Raw genomic sequence first — 15,479 nt, forward strand, 5'->3', positions numbered from 1 at the left:
GGTTGAGAGTCCGTCTGCCGATGCAGGGGACACGGGTTCGTGCCCCGGTCCGGGAAGATCCCACATGCCGCGGAGCGGCTGGGCCCGTGAGCCATGGCCGCTAAGCCTGCGCGTCTGGAGCCTGTGCTCCGCAACGGGAGAGGCCACGACAGTGAGAGGCCCGCGTACCACAAAAAAAAAGAAAAAAAGATGGTCATGAGGTTCTCCATGCAGCATGAATTTGTGGGAGTTTTATTTTTTTTATTTTTTTATTTTTTCGGTATGCGGGCCTCTCACTGTTGTGGCCTCTCCCGTTGCGGAGCACAGGCTCCGGACGCGCAGGCTCAGCGGCCATGGCTCACGGGCCCAGCCGCGCCGCGGCGTGTGGGATCTTCCCGGACCGGGGCACGAACCTGTGTCCCCTGCACCGGCAGGCGGGCTCTCAACCACTGCGCCACCAGGGAAGCCCTGTGGGAGATTTTTATTGTCCTCTTTTCAGTATGTTCTTTCATAATAGCTATCTATTGCTCTTTTTTGGTGTTCTATAATCAGATTAAGACACTTATGCATACTTGCCCCCCTCACACAAATTAGGAAAAGATAAAATAAGTGCTTGTCCAGAAAACCATTCATTTCCCCATCTTGGATAATAATAGTGATGAAAGCTATGTGCTGAGTGAGTTCTAGGTGCCAGGCCCTGAGATTCATATGTAACATCCCCAGAATCCTCCCAACACCCCATTTTGCAAACAGAGAAGCTGAGGCTCAGAAAGATGGAGTGATGTGCTCAAGGTTTCCCAGCTCTGAGGTCATGAGCCTGACCCAAGATGACCATCACTTTAAACGTCCCCCCCTCTTGCATTAGTGTCTTTGGAGAATTTATGGCAAATCCATCCAATAAAAATATTCCCCAAGCCCTTCCTCTGTGTTCGGCCTGTGCTGGGGACACAGAGGTGACCAATGACAGCCCCAGCTCTGACCCCCCCAGGATTCACAATCCAGTGGGGGAGACAGACCCATCTCCAGGCAGTGATGACCCAGAGTGTGCAGAGTTGGGACGAAGGAGCCTCAAGGGGGCGCTGGACCCATCTTGGGCAGTCAGGGAGGGCTTCTTGGAGGAAGCTGAGCCCCGAAGGACAAGGAGGTGTGATCCAGGTCAAGTGTGACCAAGGCTTTGCAGGGAGAAGCCCAGGGCACTGTGAGACTCCAGAAAAACTTACAGTGCGTGGAGGAATCCAAGCTGAACAAGAAAGGTAAATTCCAGATCCTCCCCAGAACTGCTCTTGGATAATCACATATCTTAGGACTGGCCATGAGGTTTGGTCTCTGGTTGGCAGGTGATGGAACAGAAGAGGAGGGTCTCTGATGAGAGCAGCTGGCAGTCTCTTCCAGGCCCAGCCCTACTCAGGGAGCTCTGTGGATCTCTGTTTTCCCAAATCTACTCTGCTCAGTTCCAGAGCCAGGGTCACCAGGCTGCCCTTATCCTCTTTGCTTGGGGTCCAAGTCCCCCGTCAGGGACACAGCAAGCCAGACAGATGTAAGTTCAAATCCTGACTCCCGGGACTTCTCTGGTGGTCCAGCGGTTAAGACTCCGTGCTTCCACTGCAGGGGTCTCTGGTTTGATCTCTGGTCCGGGAACTAAGATCCCACATGCCACATGGTGTGGCCAAAATAATTTAAAAAAAATCTCACCAAATCCTGGCTCCCTACAAACTGGATGTGTGGTTTCTGAGCCTCAGTGTCCTCATCTATATAATGGGTTGATAATCTCTAGTCCATGTGCCTGTTGTGAGGGTTAAATTCATATCAGATCACACCTCTGCTCAGAACCCCATGGTGTCTCCCATGTTCCTCTGAGAAAAAGCCAAGTCCTCCCAAGACCTCAGTCCCTCTCTGATCACAACTCCCACCTTCTCCCCCTCCCTCCCTCTGCACCAGTCACACTAGGCTCCTTGCTGCTCCTCAGACATCTCACGATCTCCAGCCCCTGGGCCTTTGCACTGACTGTTTCCTTGTCTGGAAAGACTCTACTCCATCTATCTGCAAGGCTCATGGATTTTATCTGTTTTGTTCACTGCTGTATAAACAGTACTAGAACCATGCTTAATAATAATAATTTTATATTATATTATATTAATATAACAATGGTAATAGTGATGATCATAATTATTACAAGAGCCCCTAGGCATATTCAAGTGCTCAGCTCCATCCCTGAGGTTACCTTGTTACCAAGTCTAAGCTTGTACTGCTTACTGAATGACAGGTCAATAAGTCGAGGGATGAACTGTTGAGGCAAGAAATAGCAACTTTATTTGGAAAGCCAGCAGACTGAGAAGATGGTGGACTAGTGTCCCAAAGAACCACCTTGCCTGGGGTGGATGTTAGTTTCTTCTATAAAACAAAGAGGGGGAGGTAAGGAGGTAAAGTATAAAAGGTGATAAGTTATTGTATTTCCTGGTTCCAGCCAGATTCCAGAGGGGATGTGTTAATTTCTTCCTTCCTGCAGCCATTCACAGGTAAGTCTGGTCAGGATGTTTCCTGTGAGCTAAACAAAGGTACTTTAGCTTAACGCTCAGGCATGGGAGACAGAGTTCCTGGAGATGGGCTATTATGTATACTTTAAGCTTATAGGTAACATCCCTTTAGTGAATAACTTATAGCAAAAGCAATAAAATACAAAAGTTAAAATAAAAGAAACAGATCCAGTACGGAGTCAGATTTGTTCTTCCTGATTACAACCCCCCTACCTCTGGCCCTCACTTTCTCTGGGTCTCAGCATGCACTACAGTCAGGCCAACAGGGGTTGTCCTAGAAGATGGCTCTCATTGGCTCTGACCATCTGATGTTTCTTTTAGCTGGACCAACAAGGAGAGGGAATTCAAGAAATCCACTGGGAAAGCTTGCCAGGATAAAAAGTAAATTTTTGTGGTAAGGCCTGTTAACAAGCAGTGGAGATTTTTGAAAATGTACATGTGAAGAGTAATGGAGGGTGGTGGTGAGAAGGGGACTTGAGCTGTGAATACTCCAACCTTGATTTGACTAGGGGGACCTGAGCTTAGAGAGAAGAGGCAGAGAGAGTACAGGTTGAAAAGTTTCCCTGGAATGGCCACCCACAGGATTTATGGCCACCTGGAGTGACTGGCGTCATTGACTGTCATCAAGAAAAAATATCACCCTCTAAGGCAGGGGAGGGCGGGCGTCTCTCTTGTGGAGTTTACTATTTACCTGTCTACACTGATGAATAAGCACTCCTTTGTTCTGGCTCCCTTCCCAGCACTGCAGACAGAGGCAACCCTCTTTCTTTTGTCTTATTTATTTATTTTTAAAGAGAGTGTCTCACTCTCTGGCTTCAGAGTTCCAGTGGTTGTCCAAATGGCCGGCTCCATTTCCAACCCAGGACAGTCAATGGATGCAGTCATTTATTCATTCAGTAAAGAATGATTAAATGTCCCTCTATGGCGAACACTGTCTAGATTCTGGGAATCTGATGGTGAAAAAGACAGGGAAGGTGCCTACCCTTGGGGGCTTCTGTTGTCATGGGGAGTACAAATTTAGATAGTGCATGTATTATCTTTAAACCACTTTGGGAATTGTTTGTTACGCAGTGATGCTAACTGATACACTAATAAGCCAACGTGATGTGATAGTGATTTTTGTGAGTGTGTGTGAAAGAGAAACTCCTGCAGTTAGGTAGAATCTGGTAAGGCTTCTTAGAGGAGGTGACATTTGGACCAAGGCTTGAAGGGCAAGGAGGGAACCACATAGGGAACAGCAAGTACAAACATCCTAAGGTGAGAATAGTGGAAGATCATGGCTGAAAAAGACGTAAATGAACATGGAAATGATTCAGTTCTTAAGCTGGGGGTGGGGTGGTGGGTAAACTGGCATGCAGGCACTCATTCTATTATTGTATATACCTTTTTTCATATATCTAAATATTTAATAATGACAGTTTTCTAAAATTATGAGAATAATTATTTAAATAGAGAACAGGGTATATATTTATTTGGTTAAATATTTCAACAAAACAAGGACAGATAGGATGACTCTTTCTAACCAGTTAACAATATGAATTTTACCTTTTAAAAGTTGTAGTATCAGATATTATGAGAACAGTTAGGATTAAAACAATAAAATCCTGTGGGGATGCATTTTACTCTTTCTGTTAGCAAGAAAAATGAAAAATAAAATACCAAAGATAGAAGACATTTTCTTTCTTTCCTTAAAAAAAAAATTCATGGAAATTAAAAAATGTAAATGACAGTAGTGAGAATAGTATAATTACCTCCATCTATAACAATTTTTTTTCAGGGTCAACTCACAGCCAATCTTGTTCCTTCTATCCCCCTACCCTCTTGTTTTTTCTGGAGTATTTTAACAATAATTTTTTTCAAACTATATGGGTATTTGGAAATAGCCTGTGTATTTTTTTTTTTTTTGCCACACTGCACAGCTTGTGGGATCTTAATTCCCTCTGCAGTGGAAGCGTGGAGGCCTAACCACTGGACCACCAGGGAATTCCCTATAGTCTGTGTATTTTTAATGATTATATGAGATGGAGAAATATATGTGCAGACTCACATCAGTTGCTGAGGTTAGCAGTCTGGGGGTTAGCATTGACGGGGAAAGCCATGTCAGAGGACCTTTAGAAAGTACAAATTGAAGAAACTCTGGAGCAAGAAGGAGCTCTCACAGCACAAACCGGATAGAACAAGTCAGATGAGTCACAGAACCACCACAGTGGGTTATTACAACTTACTCAGGAGGGGAAATCTGGGTGGGAGCCCAGAGCCCCTGGACCTCAGTATTCATGGAAATTCTGTATGTTCTCATTTAAAGTACACAAGAAGACAAAATAAAAACCTAAAGGTGAAACAGAGAGGAAGAGGATGCAGAGGTAACCCTAAAGTGCCAAGATGGGTGAAAGTGTTGGGGCTGCATGGACGTGTTGTCATGGAAACTGCAGTTGGAAGTGTTGTCATGGAAACCACAGCCAGGACTCCTACCAAAGTTGCTTCAAAACTATTTTTAGATCCACTGGTAATCATCGGTGGTTCACTGTTGGGAGAAGTTTCAGGCAGCTGATTCCACTTACACACACACATACACACTCACAGACATATATATACACATGCATATATACATATGTACAAATATATATTTATAATTACCTATACATATAATTGTATATTGTATATGTAATTATAAATATTTGTTTGCTCATATATAAATAACAAATTTAAAGTTTTTCTCTCTCACGCATTTATTTATCTCTTTACTATTTTGGAATGCTTAATTAACTCAATCTGCTTCTCTGATTCAACCCTGACTGAAACACTCTTAGGCATCCGTGTAGTGAAGAGTTAACTCAACAGGTCTGGGTTGTCCAAACCCCATACCTTTTAAAGCATCAACTAGCCCTTCTCTGACTCCTGGGTAACCTCTAAGCCTTAGAGGATCCTGTACTAATAATGCAATTTATGGTGGTGGCCTTGTGCCACGCAGCATCGCTTTGACCTCTGGAGATGCTGACGGCTGAGTAACTAAAGTCAGTCACATGTGTGCTCCATGCCTACATGACTGACCCAGAAAAAAAAAAATCCTGGGGCTTCCCTGGTGGCGCAGTGGTTGAGAGTCCGCCTGCCGATGCAGGGGACACGGGTTCGTGCTCCGGTCCAGGAGGATCCCACATGCCGTGGAGCGGCTGGGCCCATGAGCCATGGCCACTGGGCCTGCGTGTCCGGAGCCTGTGCTCCACAACGGAAGAGGCCACAACAGTGAGAGGCCCACGTATCGCAAAAAAAAAAAAAAAAAAAAAAAAAAAAAATCCTGGACACTAAGGCTCAGGTGAGCTTTCCTGGTTGGCAATACTCTATTATCACACACTGTTGCTGGGAAAAGTAAGTGCTGTCCATGTAACTCCACTGGGAGAGGATGACTGGAAGCTGACACCTGGTCTCTCCCAGACTCTGCCTTAGGCACCTTTTCCCTTTGCTGATTTGAAACTGTATCCTTTTCTTGTAATAAAGTATAATTGTGAGTACAATCATTTTTCTGAGTCCCAGGAAGACTCCCAGCAAATCATTGAAACTGAGGGTGGTCTTGTGACCCTCAACCCAGTATCTCAAATTCATCATGGCCCAAACTAAACTTCTGATTTACCCTCTCCCTTCTTTCCCAAGTCTGTTCTCCATCAAACCTTCCCCGTATAAAACTAAGTGCCGTCATGCCCCTTCTAGTTACTCGTTCCAAAACCCTGGGGTCATATTTGCTTAGTTTACCTTGCACCCTACGTCTAATCAATCAGCAAAACAGCGAAGACTGGTATGAAATATTTACAGAAAAGGGCACATATCATAGGCATATAACATGTTGAATTTTCACAATCGGAATACACCTATAACCGACAACCGGAACAAGAAACAGAGCGGGAGGGAGACACATTTCAAGTCATTAGACATTCCACAGGAAACAACTCTCCCGACTTCTAAAAACATGGTTAATTTTGCCTGTTTTTGTACTTCATATAAATGGTATGATACAGTATGTGCTCTTGTGTATCTGGTTTCTTTTGCTCAAGATTTTGCAGGATTCATTTATATTGTTGCGTGTCATTGTAGATCATTCATTCTAATTGTTTAGTATTTTATTGTGTGAACATTCTACAGTTTATCCGCTCTTCTGTTGATTGGTGTTTGGGTAGCTTCTAGGTTTTGGCTACTAGGAACTATGCTGCAATGAATATCCTTGTCTATAGTTTTAGTGAACACATTTCTGTTGGGTACATACATAGCTAGGCGTGGGATTCCTAAGTTGCAGGGCTAGCATCTGCTTTCCTTTAGTGGATACAGCCAAAGCATTTCCAAAATACACATACACGGGACGTGTACACGTATTACACGTATGAGAGTTCCAGTCAATCTTCTCCTCATCACCACTTGGCATTTTTTGACCTTTTAATTTTATCCATTTTCCATCAGCAAATTTACAACAGCGCCCTTGTGCTACCACTAGATTTTAGTACAACTTGCTACACTCTTCTAACAAGAACATCCCATTTGGTATACATTATACTACCAATCTTCTTGTTACTTTCCTGGACCCAATGGTTCAACCATCCCAGAACAAACTCCAGGTCAATGGAAAGATGGTATAAGAAGAATTCCACTCAACAGTGGGAGGGGGACTTCCCTGGTGGCACAGTAGGTGAGAGTCCGCCTGCCGATGCAGGGGACACGGGTTCATGCCCCGGTCCGGGAAGATCCCACATGCCGCGGAGCGGCTGGGCCCGTGAGCCATGGCCGCTGAGCCTGCGCGTCCGGAGCCTGTGCTCCGCAACGGGAGAGGCCACAACAGTGAGAGGCCCACGTACCGCAAAAAAAAAAAAAAAAAAACAGTGGGAGGACTCCTGGAACTCTTGCCTTTACAATAATAACAGTTTACTATGTGTCAGGACCAAATACACATTGTTTACTTATTTATTTATTTTTGGCTGCGCTGGGTCTTCGTTGCTGTGTGTGGGCTTTCTCTAGTTGTGGAGAGCGGGGCTACTTTTCGTTGCAGTGTGCAGGCTTCTCATTGCAGTGGCTTCTCCTGCTGCGGAGCACGGGCTGGTGCACAGGCTTCAGTAGTTGTGGTACATGGGCTTAGTTCCTCCGTGGCATGTGGGAGCTTCCTGGGTCAGGGATGGAACCCATGTCTCCCACATTGGCAGGAGGATTCTTAACCACTGAGCCACCAGGAAAGCTCCAAATTCACATATTTTATTTTATTTTTTGGCTGCATTGGGTCTTCGTTGCTGCTCACGGGCTTTTTCTAGTTGGGGCCAGCGGGGTCTACTCTTCATTGCGGTGTGTGGGCTTCTCATTGCTTCGCATTGGCAGGTGGATTCTTAACCACTGAGCCACCAGGAAAGCCCCCAAATACACATTTTTTATTTTATTTTATTTTATTTTATTTTATTTTATTTTTTGGCTGCATTGGGTCTTCATTGCTGCTCACGGGCTTTCTCTAGTTGAGGCCAACGGGGTCTACTCTTCGTTGCGGTGTGCGGACTTCTCATTGCGGTGGCTTCTCGTTGCAGAGCACAGGCTCTAGGTGCTCAGGCTTCAGTAGTTGTGGTGCACAGGCTTAGTTGCTCTGCGGCACATGGGATCTTCCCGGATCAGGGATGAAACCCGCCTCCCCGCATTGGCAGGTGGATTCTTAACAACTGCAGCACCAGGGAAGCCCCCAAATACACATTTTTTAAAATAAAACGTTGAATGCTGAGTACTTGGTCACAGGCAAAAATCACCATCATAGAATGAACTTTAGAGAATAAAAGAATAAATCTGAAATTCTATCAAATTCAAAAATTTTTTATTACAATTTTATTTTTTAAATTTAGTACCCAATTTCTTCTTAAGTTTGGGTGTATAACCTTGTAGCAAAGTCAGCTACAACTTGCTCTTTTGGCGACTCTACGTTATGATACTAAATGGATGAAGAAGAAACAAGACATATTTGACCAGCTCAGCTGATGGTGACACTTACCCAACTATCAACCTTTCCTTCCTTGCTAAAAGTAACTGACTAAAGTAGAAGATTTATTGTCTCATCATCTGAGAAACTGGAGGATCTTGTTGATAGTAATGATGGTATATCATTGAAACAAACCCATGAAGTGAAACTCGGTGCACTGCTAGAAAAAGCTACTTTGGGGAATCTTTTCAGGGACCAAAGATCGTTGCTCTCTGCGTCTTTTGAAGTGATGTCAATCATCACCAATCCTAGACGCATTCTACTTTTGCAATATCTTCTTTTTTTTTTTTTTTGCGGTACGCGGGCCTCTCCCCGTTGTGGCCTCTCGCTATTGTGGCCTCTCGCGTTGCGGAGCACAGGCTCCGGACGCGCAGGCTCAGCGGCCATGGCCCACGGGCCCAGCCGCTCCGCGGCACGCGGGATCCTCCCAGACCAGGGCATGAACCCGTGTCCCCTGCATCGGCAGGCAGACTCTCAATCACTGCGCCACCAGGGAAGCCCCTGCAATATCTTCTTGTTATCACTTGCTGCATAATAAGCCATCCCCAAACTTAGCGGCATAGAACAACTGTTTGTTATACGCACTGATTCTATGGGTCAGGAATTTACACAGGGTAAAGCAATGATGGTTTGTTTTTGCTACGCCATGTCTAGCCCTCAACTGGGATGATGTAAGTGGTTAGGGAGTGACTCAAGTGGTTGAGGGGTAGAATCATCTACAAGTTTCTTTACTCCCATGTGTGGTGCCTGGACTGAGATCACTTGAAGGCTGGGCTCAGCTGGGAATCGTTGACTGGAGCACACACATGTGGCTTCTCCATGTGGCTTGGGCTTCCTCACAGCATGGCAGCCAGAGGATAGTTGAACTTCTTACTTGGATGCTCAAAGATCCAAGGATGAGATTGTCCCAATGAACAAGGAAGAAGTTGCGGGGCTTCCCTGGTGGCGCAGTGGTTGAGAGTCCGCCTGCCGATGCAGGGGACACGGGTTCGTGCCCCAGTCCGGGAAGATCCCACATGCTGCGGGGTGGCTGGGCCCATGAGCCATGGCCGCTGAGCCCGCGCGTCTGGAGCCTGTGCTCCACAACGGGAGAGGCCACAACAGTGAGAGGCCCGGGTACCGCAAAAAAAAAAAAAAAAAAAAAAAAAAAAAAAGGAAGAAGTTGCATGGCCTCCTAGCCTGAGGAGTCACATAGCTTCCCTTCCATGATACTATTGGTTCAATCATTTCCTTTCTACCACACTCGCTATTGGTTAATGCAGTTACAAGTCTGCTCAGATTCAAGAGGAGGGGACATAGATCCCCACCTCTCTGTAGAAGGAATGTTAAAGAATTTATGGCAACGTTTTAAAACCACTGCATAGTGACATACATTCATTCTTCAGCTGATTCATAGAATTTCAACATGTTAAACACTTGAGATTTTAAAACTCTAGTTATGGGCTTCCCTGGTGGCGCAGTGTTTAAGAATCTGCCTGCCAATGCAGGGGACACGGGTTTGAGCCCTGGTTCAGGAAGATCCCACATGCCGTGGAGCAACTAAGCTCGTGTGCCACAACTACTGAGCCTGTGCCCTAGAGCCCTCGAGCCATAACTACTGAGTCCACACACCACAACTACTGAAGCCCACGCACCTAGAGCCCATGCTCCGCAACAAGAGAAGCCACTGCAATAAGAAGCCTGTGCACCGCAACAAAGACCCAACACAGCCAAAAATAAAATAAATAAATTTTAAAAACTAATAAAACTTTAGTTATAGCTAGAGTGTTTGTCTTTACTGGAATGTGAATATTCAAATTTAGCAATTTGAATGATGTCTAAAATATGATGGCAGCTCGGGCAATCAATCACACAAATATTGATCATGCCCAAGTTCAGGGATATCAGAGAGGAAAGTGAAATGGATACCTGGCTATTTGGTCTTGCAAAGGCCAATTCCAAAATGGAATCCAAACAACAGATTTTGGTTGAACACCCAGGCCCACTGCATTTTTCATATGTGATCTCCCCCAATCTTCAAAATTTCCAGATCAGGAAAGTTTTTATTGGTATTCCTATTGTGAAGAAGAGGAAGGAGCTCAGAGAGCTCAAATTTCTCGTTTAAGATCGCACAGTTAGGAAGCCACATTGATAGATGTATCAGTGAGGGCCGGACAGGAAACATGGCAACTCAACCTGAGTCACTGAGGACTGTTTCATTAACTATTAACAAAGGTGTTACCTGTAGGCAGTGAGTTGAGGAAACCAGCAAGGAAAGGTGAGGCACTATCCCCAGGCTTGAAGGGGGTGGGAAATCGAGAAGTTTCTAGAAACTTCTGGAAATTTCTGGAACAAGGAACTGTAGCTAACCTAGAAGGCTCTCAACAAGAGCTGTGGCTTTTATTAGGGGAACTCAGGGGGACTGAAGCTGCTGTTTCCTCGCGCCCTCTGCTTTCTGTTGTCTCCTAGGAGTCTTGTTGGCTCAACTCAACAGGAAGGCTGAGGGTAAGAAGGGTAGTTGGTGTAGCCACAGAAGTCAGCACCCCCCACCCCCGTCCCGGAGGCCCATGTTGAGTAGAGAAAGGTGGAAAGACCGGGTCCGGGAGGGCAATCAGAGAACATGCAGACCTCGGGCTCGGTGAATAGGTGAACAGTCGCACTCCCACGCGATTCCCCAGGCCCAGTTGCACAGTCCACGCGCTAGCTTGCAACCACCGGTTGCCATGGAGACCGCGGGTACTACGCGGGAGCAAGTGCGCAAGCGCGCCCTGGGACGCCGGCCTCGGCTCAGCGCAGCTGCCTGGACCCAGGCGAGACGCCACCTGACGCGCCCTGTCCGAGCGGGGGCGGACGCTGTCGTCTCGGGCACTTGGCCCAGAGCATCCGTGCCGGCGTGGCCCGAGCTGGCACCTGGCGAGCGGCTGCATCCCGGCGGCCTCTCCTTGGCCCGTCTGGGCGGTCAGAGGCGGGGCTGCCGCTTCCCTGACGGGCTGGCCGAGAGCCAGGCCCCGGGGAGGCCGCTCGCGGTTTTCGGCGATTCCAGGACACGTGTGAGCACCCGGGGCCCGGTATGGGGAGGAAGACCTTGGGAAAGCGCGAGGCCTCCTGCAGGCCAGCCTGGAGGGGGCAGCTGAGAACTCAGCCTGGCCTTGTTCCCGGGAATTTGACCTCCCTCTCCTGTCACCTTACAGGATCGCTGTTTAGGGACCACTGCAGCCCCGGTCCGCGTCGTAGACTCTTCAGTACACGTGGGAATCGAGCTGCCAGGTGTCCACGACCATGGCGGTGAACCTTTTGGAGGACTGGTGCCGGGGGATGGAAGTGGACATCCACAGGTGCCTGTTGGTCACAGGCATCCCGGAGGACTGTGGCCAAGTGGAAATTGAGGAGACCTTGAATGGGGTCCTCTCCGCGCTGGGCCCATACTTTGTGCTCAACAAGATTTTTTTGAGGGAAGAGAATGCCAAAGCTGCCCTCGTTGAGGTAGGCGAGGGTGTGAATCTGAGGGCCGTACCCCGGGAATTCCCAGGAAGGGGGGGCATCTGGAGAGTGGTCTGTAGGGACCCCACCCAGGATGCTGAGTTTTTAAAAAACCTGAGTGAATTCCTGGCTGCAGAGGGGCGCACCCGGGAGGATGTGGTCCGCCTGCTGCAGCTCAGCCAGTCCCCACCACCCCAGAACCGGAATCAGCCCCCAGAGAACTGGGCAGAAGCTTTGGGGGTGCTTCTGGGGGCAGTGGTGCAAATCATCTTCTGCATGGATGGCGAGATCCGCAGCCGGGAGGAAGCTAGGGCTCGAGAGGTTGCTGAAGCCCAAGCAGTGGCATCCTTGGCTTTGGCAACAGCGAGGAAGGTCAAGAAGGAGCCAGGGTGGGCTGCAGAGGTGGGCTCTGCCTTGAAGATGGAGAACCTGGACGGCTGGAATGACGTGGAAGATGAGGGTGACCCTCTTGAACCTCTGGTTCAAAAGGCTGGAGCTAAGACTTTCCCCAGGAGAAAGAAGCAGAAAAAAACTCCCAAGCAGGAACCAGTGCCCTGGAAGAAATCCAGAGGCAGCCATTCCCACCGCTCGGCCTTGTTGGAGGATCCGGAAGCTGATGATGCTGAAAATATGGAGTTGTCAGAATACATCAGGAGCAGCAGAAAGCCCTGTGTGAAGCGGGAGGGGTCAGCTTTGAAGAAGGCCCTAGCGAAATGTGCCTGGAAGTCTCCCAGCAACCCGCCCCACGATGCCCAGGCAGAAGCTGCGAGCCCTGGAGTTGCCTCTGAGTCAGACCAAGACGGCGGTCCAGAGGGTCCACAAAAGAAGAATACCATGGTCTGGGCCTCGGCAAAGAGCCCTGCTCCCACGAGGAAGAAGAAGAAGGTGAGCTTGGGCCCCGTCTCTTATGTCCTTGTCGATTCAGAAAACACCAGGAAGAAGCCAGAGATTCCAAAGAAAGGGCAAGGCTCGAGAAGGGATGCGTTGGATCAGAAGGCCCTTCAGAGCCCACAGCCCGCTGAGCCACCAGCCTCAACCTCCCAGGGTCCAAAGGCCAAGCCACAAGGCTCTCCTCATGCCTCCAGTGGTGAGAATGACAGCAGAAGTCATTTGGGTTGTGTCAACAAGCGGCTGAAGGGGGAGGAACAGCACGGGCAGGTGGGGACGGAGGAACCCAAGGGGACAGAGGGTCCAATGGTCGTTGAGGAGGACCCCAGTGCAGTGGAGGGAGTGGGTGACACACCAGTTGAGGTTTTAGAGGCTGGGAGCCCTGACCCCCCTCCTAGGAGCCCCTGAGGCCAACACTGGGGCTACCTGTGGGGACAGGAGGTGGCAGAGCAAACCCACTGACCTATCTTTTGTTGGTGAGTGTCTCCGTGGTATTCTCAGGTCATCTGACGCTTCATCTGATCCATCTCCCTCAGTAAGAATTGAATCATTTGGGGTTATATATTGTTTGTCAGAGTAGGTGGCTTTCAGGGTGGAGTTTTCTGGAGGCCTGTTTGGGAGATGGAAATGTTCAAGGACTTAGAAGTTCCAAGGAAGTGAAAAAACTTTCCGGTGACACCTCTCCCTGCTTCCCCTCTCGAGCTGTTCTAATTTATCCACAGAACCCAGAAAACCTAGATTTCTGTCTGCACCTGAGCAGTCGAAAAAAGAGCAAGGAAGAAGTTCCAAGCGGGGAACAACGTTTCTCTTGTCGTTGACTTTTCCCTGTTTTAGGGACCCCCCCCAGTTCGTAGAGATCCAGCTCTCAGAGGTAAATGGTATGTGAGATGTAGGTGGGAGGAATTAGGGTAAGGAGGCGTACCCCTAAGCTTTTGCTCTGCCAGGCCTGCTTTTTCACCTCCTCCTAGACTCACCTTCAGAGGTTGGAGAGTCACTAAGCAGATTGGGAAAACTCTAAAACGTTCACCTTGGCACATGGGCAAGGTCACTGTTACGTTCATTCACGTTCGGCCTTTCTCCCCCATCCCCTGCTTCCTTTTCTGGATACTCAGCCAACCTCTGCAGGGCCTGGCATTGTAAAGGGCGGGGCGACCGCTCGCTCCCTCCTTCCCTTTCTCTGCTTCGACCACCGGGTAGGTTAAGCGAAGATCTTTGCTGCGGACCTGACTTCCTTGCTGCTACTGGTCTGCGATATGCATCCTCCAGTTCTCTAACCAGAGGATGTTAAGGTCCCAAGCATCGGTCTGGGGGGAAAAAGATTGTCCACGTAGGCCTTGAAGTGTTTGGTTTTCGGTCCTGTTAATAAAAATGGGACTTGGATTCCCATTTGGGGTGAAACCCTTGCAGGAAGCATGTGGGAGCAATGGGTAGGAAAGGACTCTGGCCTTCCTGGCTGCCTGGCTCTAATTCCATCCAATACCCCCAAACTCTTTTTGAGGCTGAAGACCAAATCTCACATTCTAGGAAGAGAGAGAAAAACATTCTTTAAAACTTGGCTGTGAATTTCTGCTCTCTGACTAGACCAGAACGCCATGTGTCCTGGGTGTGCAGCAGTCGGGGGAGGGGCGGGTTCCCTGAGCTCAGTGGTTTCCAGATTGTATCCCGGGGAAGCCCGAGCTGTGCTTAAAGAAGTAATCCGAATCTATTTTTTCATGTATTTAAAAAACAACAGCAACTGAAAGATGACTACTTGAAGGTGTCATAAGTGAAACAAGTCACATCAGAGTCTATCAAAATAGGACCTTGTGTTCACCCGTTAGCTTGCTTTGGTACAGGTATCCAATTCGTCGATTCCACCACCTATTTGCCTGTAATTGAATTTCTTGTAAATGTGACTGATAGGAAAAGTTCCAAGTGGGAGAAGTTGGTCCTGCGCATGGCCTGTCGTAGAACACTCCGAAAGAAGTTTCCCTTTGTAATTCACATCCTCTTGTCCTGCTGTGATGCTCAATTGTGTGATGGTAGATGTATCAATACGGCGCGCAGTAATTCATATTCTACCCGAGAGAGCGTTAGGGTCTCTCTTCTGGCTTCAGTTTTTGGGATGAAGAACGTGAACAGTTGTTAGATGTTGTTGGTGATTCAACTTGGAAAACAGATTTCTTGTTGACGATTCATTTCAAAAGCCTGGATGAGTCTGAGGATGCAGGAAGAAAGGAGGTGGTTTCCGTTTGTAGCTCTTCACCTGCGTGCGTCACGGTTTTCCTTGGGTCTGAGCAAAACAAAACAGAGGCGTGAATTGGCCTTTCGAGGTGACGAAAGCCTCCAGCTCTCCAGCTCCTAATTTCAGAATCAGGTCCATTAGGGCTTCGTTGTGTTAACAGATTGACACCATGATTAGTACATGTAAATGTATATGCTGTAAAATAAAGTTTAGCAAACTAAGTATCTGTTGAGTCTCTTATAGGCGCCAGTGGTATGGACTGTTTGAGAAAAGGGTTCCCCCCGCCCCACGCTGAACAATACACACTGTCCTAGACACCCAGCCCAGCTGTTGCAGACCTGGGTTCAAGCTGGAAGGGTCGTCAATTTCCTGTGAGAGAAGAAGTCATCAAGATGTCTCTCATTGC

General features: G+C 47.9%; 1 protein-coding gene across 2 annotated transcripts; it reads left to right on the top strand.

Moving 5' to 3' along the window:
* The first annotated feature begins 11,286 nt into the window (after positions 1–11,286).
* PNMA8A (PNMA family member 8A) lies at positions 11,287–15,237 on the top strand. 2 transcript variants are annotated; one of them, XM_079907443.1, is made up of 2 exons: positions 11,287–11,549; positions 11,673–15,237. In XM_079907443.1, exon 2 carries the CDS (start codon positions 11,761–11,763, stop codon positions 13,255–13,257), a length of 1,497 nt encoding a protein of 498 aa, XP_079763569.1. In that variant the 5' UTR covers positions 11,287–11,549; positions 11,673–11,760; the 3' UTR covers positions 13,258–15,237. The 2 variants fall into 2 exon arrangements, with proteins under 2 accessions (XP_079763569.1, XP_079763568.1); XM_079907442.1 differs by having other exon boundaries at positions 11,287–11,531.
* Positions 15,238–15,479: the final 242 nt, after the last annotated feature.

This window comes from Stenella coeruleoalba (assembly GCF_951394435.1).
Source record: "Stenella coeruleoalba genome assembly, chromosome: 20".
Lineage (NCBI taxonomy): Eukaryota > Metazoa > Chordata > Mammalia > Artiodactyla > Delphinidae > Stenella > Stenella coeruleoalba.

What these genes read in the sequence shown, in the direction of transcription:
- PNMA8A (XM_079907443.1), top strand. Translation starts at nt 11,761, where the DNA reads ATGGCGGTGAACCTTTTGGAGGACTGGTGCCGGGGGATGGAAGTGGAC.